Consider the following 12144-nt stretch of genomic DNA (forward strand, 5'->3'; position numbering starts at 1 on the left):
CAATTTACTATCATCGACTTGACACTTTAAGCGCCTTCTCCGTCCGATAGAGTACTCCCTGGTTGGATTAAATCATTCGGAATGGAAATGGCCCGGAAAGCACTCGGAGGGGTTAATTCGTTGAGCTTATGAGAATTTTTTCTTTTAATTTACTCCACGAGAAAAAAAAGTTTTTAGAGTAAAGGGTGCATTGGCATCACGCAAGATCCACTCCCGATAAGTTTTAATCTGATACGAATCATCGGTCTCAATAATCCTCTTGCTTGTTCATGATGCTTCATTTAAAAAATATATATTTATTATGAAATTAAAAGATTGTGGCGCCCCTGGCTTATTTTAAAAGGTGAACCGAACATTAATAACTTGATTTTTATCTCTATGGATTATTAGTAATCCATTTTCAGTCTTATAGTAAAGAAAATTTATTTCAATTTCATTCTTTCCAGTGCCTTTCGGGTGGGTTAATAATTTTTTATAATGTTTTCTTGGATGAATCAATGCGTTTGAGAAAGAAAATCGTAATTTTTTCCTTAAAAGAATGGTTTTAACTCTAGAAGATCGTTACAGAGCAGAAGTCCTCGATTTGCCGCGCTCTCTAGTGGCTTAAGTGGTTTAAGGTCACCGGAAGTCTGGATAGAAGATAAGGTAGTGGTCGACCGAGTTGTCCGGTGGCTAGAGATCATCGTTTCCGCTCTACGGAACCAAAATTTAACGGCTTCCTCCATCGGTAACAACTCCAATCGGTCCGAATGTTGGGTGAGTTCTAAAACAGACATCAGAATAATAGCCTAGTCTCTAGATGTCCCGCATCAGGTACTCTTCTGTTGAAGAGGCAACGAGTGGAAGGGCGAATATTCGTAAATCATCATATCGCTTGTACAATTGAACATTGGAGGGAGGACAGTTCACAGATTTATGGAGGATTGTGCCAATCAGATGATGGCACTGTTTAATCATTAACATCACTTTTTAATTTCTGGTTTAATATTCTCGTAATTTTTTCTTCTGCCCTGCCTTATTGGTATACATTGTGCCAAGATTTCTATCTTTTTTTTACTTTTAATTTCATAGAACTAACTTCCTTTATTTATTTCATGTAAATTATTCTTAGGGGACACCAGTCCCAGAATAAAATTATTTTTCTTCTTCTTCTTCTTCACTGTCGGGAGAAAGCTCTGCTGGAAGTGCTATGCTTGAGTCAAAGCCTTTTCAAAGACAATCAGTTATGATATGGGGTGGAATCGACGTCGATGCCCGTACCGTACTGATTATCATACAGAACGGATTTTTGACTGCTCTATGATACAAGAGGAAGTTCTTCTAGAGCTATGGTCCCATTTGCTTCATTTATTGTGGATAACTTCGTGTTGATGCATGATGATGCTCAACTTGTTCATCTATTACTTGGAGGATGCAGGGTTTAGTTTCAAACCCCTCTGGGTGAATGGTTTAGAATGGGCTACTGCTTCATAAGACAAAATCTGATCACGGATTTATTCAATGCCTAGGAGACTTTAAGTTCACCTCGAGGCCAGAGGAGGTAATACGCGTTAATAAATCAGGTAATACATTTTAAACTATGACTAAATGATTTTCCGGTGTTTTGGTGAATTTTGTTTCAAAACAAAATTATTAAATAATTGTAGGTTGAGATGGGAAGTTGGTGTCCGAGAGGATCGAAGTCACGATAGCTCAAGTTTAAAGCAGCGGCGTATTTAACCGAAGGTCGTGGGTTCGAATCCCGCTCGTGGCACTAGCTTTTTCATTACAACCAAAACCCTACATAAAAAGATTAATTAATTGAGAAGTAATTTGGTCAATAGACCACAAAATATAATGGATAATTAAATAATTTTTATTAAAACCTATGAATTTCTGATCTCGATTGATTTGGCTTATATTTAAACTCAGTATGTTGAAGTTAATATAACGATAAAAATATAGTTTGAAAAACATCAAAATACGAGTGTGCGTTTTCTGTCGTTGAGTGTATTTCTTTTTCTTTATGGAATGAATGCGTAATACTGAATGAATGTGTGCTGTAAATATGCGGAATAAAATTTTACCTATTTTATCACGGAGGTAGGATTCGGATAAATATCTGATTTCCGTGGTCGTAAGTGTTAGCAAAATGAATGTGTAATTGCATACAAATCCGCAGTTTCTTCTTGTGATTTTCCCTTGTTGTGATGAACTTTTGATGAATTTGATACGTAACGAACATCTTTGTCAGCATATGATCGTTGGTTTCGTCTGCCAGACGCATTTTGCCATCTTCAGGGAGTTTGAGACCCTTTTTATACTATTAGCCTGAATCATTATAACGTGATTTTGTTTTAAATGGTTTATTCAATCCATTACATTTCGTGGTCAGATTGACAAAATAACTTCTTTTAATTAATTAATCTTTATGTAAGGTATTGGTTGAAACGAAAAAGTTAATGTCACTAGCGGGATTCGAACCCACGACATTCGGCTAAATACGCCGCTGCGCTAACCACTTGAGCTATCTTGATTTCGGTTCACTCAGACACCAACTTCCCATCTCAACCCACCATTCGAATTTTCCCTCCTTTTTTGCCATTTGCAGGTAATTACTAACTAGGTACTAGGTATATTTTTTCATTTCAACCAATACCTTACACAAAGATTAGTTAATTGAAAGAAGCTATTTGGTCAATCCGGCCACGAAATATATTGGATTTAATAAGTAAAACGAAGTATATCTTCACTGGTTGCACGACAATTGAAAAACGGTAAAAAGGAGGGAAAATTCAAAAGGTGAGGATGAGATGGGAAATTGGTGTCCGAATGGATCCAAATCGGCGTATTTAGCCGAAGGTCGTGGGTTCGAATCCCGCTCGTGACGCTAACTTTTTCATTTCAACCAATACCGTACATAAAAGTTTATTTAATGCTTAATACAGTGGAGAAATGAAAAGTACATCTTTATCTAAATCTTTGTAATTAAGGTGACATGCCATTTCCAATCATTTTGGTTAACAAGATTAAAGAAGCAGAAGAATTTTAAAGTTCGTTTTTTAATATTTTTTATATGGGAATTAAAATAATTAAACATTTAATCGTTTAAATGAAAAACCGGCTAGGTCGATAGCAATATCCTTTATCAATAGCATTTCCACCCTTTTTGTTAACGGACTCACGCAAAAAATCCTGGAATAATTTGATTGGAATCTTTACAATTCGAGACTCTTACGTATGTTGAAAAATTCAAAGGTAAACATTCGCCTTCAAACAAAACCTCTCAAAGGGAAACATTTTCATCAACGTTTCCCGTTTCGATTTAATCGCGATTCTAATTGAAACATTTTCATCAACTTTTCAATTAGAATCGGGATTAACTCCGAGTATCAAAAGCAAGTTTTACCTCCTTTCTGATATCCAACTTGTTACTTTAGATCATTTACAAAGAGTAAATAAATCGTTCCAATGATAGAAAACCATGATCAACACTGACCAATTTCTATTAATATAGCAAGTCAATTTGTAAAAGACGACGAAAGAAAATTAATATTATTCTGTGCTTTGAGCCCCCTTGTAACAAAAAAGTACAAAATTTGCATATATAATTTGCATGAATATATAAATAAAGTGTGTCCTTTTTTAAAGATTGGTAGTTCAATAATTTGTTGAAATCGTGAGGATCGGTCAGGAATGAAGTATTTAAAAAAAACTTTTTTTCACTTTTTGCCGACGTTTCGACCTTCATTCGAGCCATCTTCAGCACCTGGGAGAATTACAAAACTTATGTGGAATGGAAAAAATATAATACAGATGTAAATAGTATAAATTTGGTACCAAGTATATCATAGTCACATAAAGTATGGTGCTAGACGTGATGTGTCGTATTTGTTTGTTTCACGAACCACACTTTTTGTGAGTGTAAAATACATGGTTCAACATTTATGTTATTTACAACTGCATTATATTTATTTCCGATTAACATATGCTTTGTGATTATTCAGAAATCGTGAGATGCGGTCTGGTGTGATGTAGGTTTGAGAAAAACATTTTCTTTATCGTGCCAACGTTTCGATCTTTATTGAGATCATCTTCAGGGCTCAAAGTGTTTGTCTTCTGTGTAATTGTGCCATTCTTGCGTGTCGTGTTGAGAGTGTTTCTGAAACCTACATCACACCAGACCGCATCTCACGATTTCTGAATAATTATCGATTAACGGTCACTAATCACTACACAAGTGCTTTGAAGTTCATCCAGGCACCGAAGATGACCAGAATAAAGGTCAGAACGTTGGCAAAAAAATGAAATATGTGATTTTCTAAAATAATTTATTTCTGACCGATCCTCACGGCATCAGCAAATTATATAAACAAAGATTCAAATGTAATAGCATAAAAATAAATGAAATGTTCTAAATTAAATAAGATGCGGAAACAATTAAGAGAAATTAAATGTACCGAAACAACCGAAAATTAACAAGTCTCGGTGTTAAATTGGATAGTCAGGAGGCAATAGAAAACACGGGTCTAGGAGGAAGGGATTGAGGCTTTGCGATTGCGGTTACGCAAGGAATTCCAGAGGTTGCAGGAACGGGTAAGGAAAGTTAGACTAAAAGCTGTGTATTTGTATGAGTGGGTTAGAGATTAGAAGGACGGGAATGAGTGTGGCAAGTATGTATAGAAGACTCAAAAGTTGTAGGTTATAAATTATATAGGGTTTATAGATTATATAGGGTGTTAGGAAGAATTTGTTTAGGAAGGAGCCAATGAAGCTCCAGCGTTAAGCCGAGAACACACTTACCCGATGCAACACCATGTGACGCTACCCGATGCTACCGGACACAAATCCAAAGCCCATTTTTTTAGATTGTATTACCCCCGTGCACATCTTCCCGATGCTATGTTACGCCGACCCTACTCAACGTTCTGCGATCCCCCACTGTCCAGATTTTCGTCGGGTCGCATCGAGTACAGACGAAGACAAAAGAACCGAACATCCATACTTTTATTCAACCTTCATGTATTACTGCCATTATATTAATTACAACATATTTATTTTAATATAAACCAAATTAACCGCGATCAAAAATCCATTTGTTTTTATTTAAAAAAATTAATTTTAATGGTTTGGTAGAAAATTGGTTAAAAAACCAGGATACCATTTTTTAATATAATGAATTTCACTAACAATTTATTACACGGTTTTGTTTATAACATTTAACTAACAATTTATTTCATGGTTTTACTCATAAAATTACACCAATTTCGTAGGGAAGCGTCAGAACAGGACACTCATATTTTTGTAGTTTATTTTAAACTATGTATATGTAATGTGGTCTTTATAGTAATTGCAACAGTCCTATTTTAATGTACACCAAATTAAACGAGATCAACAATTCATGGCTTTTTATTAAAAATTATTTAATTATGATGGTTGAGCAGAAAATTTATCAAACCTTTGGTGTAACTTTATTTAAAACATTACAATTAATTAAGGTTTTTAGTTGAGATGAAAAAAAGTTAATGGAACGAGCGGGATTCAAACCCACGACCCTCGGCTAGATACGCCGCTGCTCTACCACCTGAGCTATCGTGACCTTGATCCACTCGGACTCAGGTGGTAGAGCAGCGGCGTATCTAGCCGAAGGTCGTGGGTTCGAATCCCTCTCGTGCCATTAACTTTTTTTCATCTCAACTAAAAACCTTAATTAATTGTCATATATTAATTGGTCAAGCGGACCACGAAATTAGTGAATTTATTTAAAACAATTAAGTTTAACAAACAGTTTATTACATGGTTGTGCTCTTAACATTTAACTAACAATTTATTACAAGGTTTTTCTCAAAATAGTGCATTAAGAACAAAAGAGGTGTTGCGATCGTGACAGTGATTATTGTGATACACGCTTACTTTACGTAACATGCACTTGACTTCGCATAGGTGTGCACACCCTACCAAAACGTGGCAAGGCGTAGGCTAGCATCGGGTAGCGTCGCATGGCGTTGCTCGGGTAAGTGTGTTCCCGGCTTTAGGAGCTAGCTTTGGGAGCTAAATATGAAACGAAGAAAGCAGTTCTTGATACTCTTGAGTCTAATAACAAGATCGCTGTTGAGTACACTGTAGACCAAACAGTCACAATTGAAATGGTGAAAAACACGGGAGTAGACGAGTAGTTTATGTGTGTTGATTGCGAAAGGTTAGCTTGCATGACGGAATTAGCGGAAGGTGGAGAAGAAACTGTGGGAGATTTGGGGAATGTGGGGTTTCCAGGATATGGTTTGATCAAAGATATCGTCTACGTTTTTGTCAGATACAAGAAGATCGGTTGGATGTTAGTGCAAAAGAGGAAAATAGGAGGCAGGACTGGAGAAGATATACCCTGAGACTAATTGATACAGTGAGAGGGTGCATTTTCAACGGCCCAGCTGAAGGCATTTAAATTTTGTATTCGTGAGACGGAGTGAAAAGCAAAGATAGATTTGGCAGTCATCTGCGTAAAGATATGTACAATATTTAAGGTAACTGGAAGATCGTTAATATAACAACAAAAGTGCGAGGTAGATATACTGGAAGGGAAATTGAGTTTAAAAAGAATAAGAGAATGGTTTATAGCGTCAAAGGGTTTAGAAAAGTCAAGAAAGAGAAGGATAGTAACTTTACTTGATCCAATTATTTTTAATAATTTTATATAATGTAACAAGAGAGGCCAGAGCGATGTTGAAATTTTTCTCCAACTTGTATAACTGGATCAAATTTCTTAGTTATTTAAAAAACCAAAAAAAGACCGAAAGGATAATAACACAATATTTGTTCATACATTTTTTTAGATATCAGAAAGAAAGAAATGAATTTAATAATTATTATTAATTAAATCCATTATATTTCGTGGTCAGATTGAGCAAATAACTTCTTTCAATTAATTAATCTTTATGTAAGGTATTGGTTGAAATGAAAATGTTAGTGTCACGAGCGGAATTCGAACCCACGACTTGCGGCTAATTATTAATTATAGTGTATTTCAAAATCTAATTAGTAATTTCAATTTAAAAAAAATTGTTTGATGATTAAGATAATCAAATGGTTAAACAGCATTTGTACACGTATTAAATGTATTAAAAACTACGTAAAACCTTAAATATGTGCCAATACGTATAACTTACTGCATGCAGCCATCTTGGCATAAAATGCTTTTAAATTACATTTCAGAATGAATTTTTTTTAATTGGTTCTGTACCAGTGCATTTTGTTTTGTGTTTTCTCAGAAATGAAACCCACGATCAAATTTCTTCATCTTGCAATCGATATTCAGAGTAATATGTTAGCATCGATAACACCCTCGACTGGGACAGATTAATTTCCAGCCACATGATATGAAAAACAATCCCAAAACAAAAATGCGTAACTGATGCATTTTGCTTTTACAGTTCCATCTAAAAAGCGCCTTCCAGTTTTGTTCACCTCTCTTAAAGGGCTCTTATCTTTCTGATCTAAGGCGAGCATAATAGTAGCAATTTTTTTCGTTCCTGTTCACAAGAATCCCTTTATCCCAATAATGATGACTCGCGTTGTTTCGACTTACCTCCAACAGGTAAACTACATTAAATTCACTATTTTCCGTGGTCCGCTTGACCAAATTGAAAAATGGCAAAAAGGAGGGAAAATTCAACAGGTGGGATTGAGATGAGAAGTTAGTGCCCGAGGGGATCAAAGTCAAGATTGCTCAAGTGGTAGAGTAGCGGTCAAGCCGAAGTTCGTGGGTTCGTATCCCGCTCGTGACACTGACTTTTTTAATCTCAACTTAAAACCTTAATTGGAAGAAACTACATTGTTGAATTTAACTCCGCCCGTTAATAAGCACGCTATTGAAACACAAATAACGTAAGACGCTATTTTAGATTGCGCTCCTTTAAATCCGGCATGCGCACATCTATACATTTAGTTACCCTTTATACTTACGCTATGCAAAATCTCCCTAAGTTTTTCCCCTACGATTTGACATTTTATGGCGTCCCTTGTTTATTTTTACTTTTTCCAGGTTATATACCTTTTAATAACATATCGCGTGATTTAAATAATGTGATTTTGATTTAAAATTTCAGTTTAAAAATCCGCAACCTGAGATTATGATTTTTGTTTATTTCTTAGAAATACAATTTTCTATTGAGTCACTAGGGTTAATTCTTTTGGTTTTGAGCTTGATGATAATTTTATTACGACCGAACATTTATGAGGCTTTTAGAAGCATAAAAGAGATGAAATAGAAAGCTAAAGTCATTCCACGTTAATGGGAAGTTTTTGGTGGAGGAAAGTGCAGGGCCCGCCTTCGGCGAAGTCTGCGGCGGTGTGGCCGTCACCGTCGAGGACCCACTTTGTAGTAAGAAGTCCTTCCACTCCGACTGGACCACGGGCGTGGATCCTAGCCGTGCTGATCCCGACCTCAGCACCTGAAATCGAATATGAAAAACTTTTTTAAAAACTGTAGTTCTGAAGAGAACCCACTGCCTCATAAAGGAAACTTCCGTTTGGGGTTCGTTCAAGTTCACACACAAACACACGTCAATAAACCGGATAAACTTTGATGGTCCTTACAGATTGTTGTTTCCAACGATCCGAATTTTAAGCTTAAAACTCATCATCAGGTTCAAGAATTTACAACCAAGACTCTAGACAAGAATTGCAAGAGCCATTCTTGCAATTCTTGTCGAGAATCGTGGTTGTAAATTTTTTAATATTTTAAAAAGTTAAACAACAAACCCCAACTTTATCATTTCTATTCTATACAAATTGAAAGATAATATTTGAACATTCATCCGCGTTAAAATCGGTTTACTGAATAAATCGAAAATCTGCTTGTTTGGACTTAAAACAGATCCTGATAGCTCATTTCCCATCGTGAATATTGGAATAGAAATTTTTCTAACTGAACGATCGAAAGGTTATTAATTTCTTGTCGGACGAGGAAAAAAAAGCCTTGACACAAACCAATTACAAGTTGTGTAACTACGAAATAAAACAAATCACAAAAAGGAGAAAAATGCAGTTCTTGACAATTTAAAAAATAAGATGCAGTCTTCCATCAGCGTTCCCGAATTCCTTATTTAAATATTTACACAAGATCAGTACCATCTGCGAAAATATCCCTTATAGTACGTATTTTAAAACGGTAAATATATAACAACCAATAGACAGAAGAAATTTTAATATTTCTTATAAATATAACGAATCCTGTTTAATATGTTAGATGTATACAAAACATTTTTACTCACAAGTAATCCGGATCTTTGTATATTTTGGACGAAGAAACTAATTCAATTGTTTTTGCCATGCTTTTGACCTTATTTCACCTTATAAAGTTGCATTACTGTTACTGGCCTTGGTAAGTTTAATATATATATTACATATATATAACATCAATGATTATTTGGAGATCGTGAGATGCGGTCTGGAGTGACGTAGGTTTTAGAAAAACATTTTCTTTATCGTGCCAACGTTTCGATCTTTATTGAGATCATCATCAGCGCCTGGGATTTATAAATGTTGTTTAAATGACGAAGAAAATGTTTTTCTAAAACCTACGTCACTCCAGACCGCATCTCACGATCTGCAAATAATCATTGACTAACAGTCACAAAACACCACATATAATATGAACGCATAGACATATTGGATTGGTTTATATGATCTATCTAAAAACTGCCCGATGAATCATGATATATAGACAAGGAGAAAGAGTGACAAAATCCGGTAATATTGTTCTGAAGTTGGTAGACGAGGAACAGCTTTGTCAGAACATCACTATGACATAAATTTTGATGAAGTGAAGGTTGTTGACAGGAAAAAAGGCCTAGGCAGGTCGACATTAACAATATCAGCGTAATATACAATGACTTGAATGCCTTCCTAGAATGTCAATCTTGATTCTAGCCAATATTGGGTGGTTACCTCCTTTTATTTATTAACTCACGATATCTGAATAACTTTATTAAAAACAATCTAGAAACTATTTTTAATTTTAATTAAATAAATAACTTTAATAAAAGTTTTAATTTTGTTAACTATTATTTTTAAAGTTTTATTAGAGGCAACCAATTTTTTTAAATACTCAATTGGGCTCCTGCAATGTCTTTTCCATCAAAATTTTCGGGAATTTCACCAAAGTTGCCTTATTTTATAAGTGATCCAAAAACAAACTCACTAACTCACTAGTAAATATGTTAGAATTTTTCTTAGTGAAATGTTTTTAAGGCTGAAAAAAGTAATATAGACGACAAGGAGAACAGCAACCCAAGAACTTCGTACATGTAATATTGACTGAGGTGACTGCATGGAGGGCATCTTCCCTTCTTTTCCTCATGTCATTGCACATGATTTCAATTTCCTTTGTGAGCTGTTCCCACGTTTCGATGGGTGTGCTGTTCACTGCACTTTTCAGAGTTCCCCACATATAAAAATCTAGGGGATCGAATCAGGTCTCCTCGCCGGCCATGCTACGAAAAGAATGTATCTAATTTTTGGTATCAACTAATAAATGTTCTTATTAAAAATATGACATGTACTTGAAATGCTCTCTCTTCTTAAGTTTGATATCACGTTTTCAACCTTGCAAATGAGTTTTCAGTAAGAAAATGTCTAAAAAATGTTACAGAGAGTATGTCCTTGGAATATTTATAAAATAAGCCAACTTTGGTGAAATCCCCGAAAGTTTTGATGGATCAGACATTGCACGAACCATAAATTGAGAATTAAAAAACAAAAAAAAAAACATTGTCTTTGCCTATTGAGTGGCTATTGTGTATTCGGTTGCGCAGATTTTTCAATAGAAATGTTGTTATCTCGTATGAAAATTAATTTTAATGTAATAATGGGGTATTTTAATGACACTAAAGTTTAGAAATTACGGTTGTATGTTTAAAAAAATATCCGATTTTAGGCTAAAAGCACAAAAATGTGAATATATCAGAAAAGAGTCAAGGTAGAAACCTCGTTCTGGTGGCATTGAATGTTTTATTTTGTGAATCCACCATGGCAATATTGACATTTAGCCCTGTACAGTTGTATAGTTATATTGATTTTAAATCAACTGTGTATGTATGCTTGGCAGCATAATTGAATTTTTTTCTTCATTCAGACCACGCCTAGGAACCCAGATTATTCGTGGATGACGAATACTGTGCTTACTTACCATCTAATTTTGAGTTCTTGAAATTTAGTTTATGAAAACGCTAAAATCTGATATACAAGAGGCTAATAAATTTATTCTACTTTAATAAGGAATGTTACAGGGGTGTCAGTGGCCGCAACGGTTTAGGCGTTGACACGGCGCTCATCATTGTAAGGTAAAGGTCCTGGGTTCGAATCCAACCAATCCAATGTTATGCAATCGGGTTCGAATGCAGGCCGCTGGATTCGAACCCGATTTACTTACAAATGGGATTTTTTCAAAAACACCGGCACCATGAGGGTTTATATGACATCTGCTGTTGCGAACCCTCATTAAAAAAAAAGAAAAAGAAAAACGGAATATTTTTAACTATAGCGTTCAAGAGATTCGTCGATTAATTACTAATAATAGAAAATGTCCATATTTCAAGTTAATCTCATAAAGCAACTCCGTTCATCGTGCATAAAAACAGTGGTTATTATCCAAAAAATTGTCAAAAACGTGCTTTTGTTAATTTTATATTTTCATTTTTCGCCACGATTTTAAGGGGGTTAACCGTCAGGAGACTAAGATGGAAGGAATAAATATTCATTAATGTCAAAATTGTCTTATTAAAACTGTAGATTTCAAGCAACCCGTGGTTATATTCATGGACTTCTTTTTGCATCCAGTTTTATATTATGCTATTAATAATAAACCTTTCGTTTTCATGTGCAATTTACATTCTGCGCGGTTTATGTCGCCTGTGAACGTAAAGTTTTAATTACTGTCTAGCTTTTGAACCCTTTACGAACTTCAGAAACTCCTTATAAAATAAGTCATACAATTTATGTACATTCTCTACGCATTCAAATGGCTTTAAAGGCGTTTTCCTCATTTTTCTTCATTAAAATCGTTTCCTACTGTCCATCCCTTCTTGATGTTTAAAGAGAAACTCGAAAATTAAATCATCAAAGCCCGAGTAGTCATTTATCGGTTAAAATGCGTTGTCTATACTCAGA

The 12144-nt window shown here is 35.0% G+C and overlaps 1 protein-coding gene across 3 annotated transcripts in view; it reads right to left on the reverse strand.

Annotated features, from left to right (window-relative positions):
* Positions 1-8097: 8097 nt before the first annotated feature.
* The window catches only part of LOC106661737 (delta-1-pyrroline-5-carboxylate synthase), a 125050-nt gene continuing 121003 nt past the window's right edge, over positions 8098-12144 (reverse strand). For all 3 annotated transcript variants that reach the window (XM_014385309.2, XM_014385310.2, XM_014385311.2), the window contains one exon: positions 8098-8426. In XM_014385309.2, coding sequence (XP_014240795.1) covers positions 8254-8426 — 173 coding nt within the window. In that variant the 3' untranslated portion in view covers positions 8098-8253. The remainder of the gene's footprint in view (positions 8427-12144) is intronic.

This window comes from Cimex lectularius, unplaced genomic scaffold (genome assembly GCF_000648675.2).
Source record: "Cimex lectularius strain Harlan isolate CLEC.00 unplaced genomic scaffold, Clec_2.1 scaffold57, whole genome shotgun sequence".
Classification (NCBI taxonomy): Eukaryota; Metazoa; Arthropoda; class Insecta; order Hemiptera; family Cimicidae; genus Cimex; species Cimex lectularius.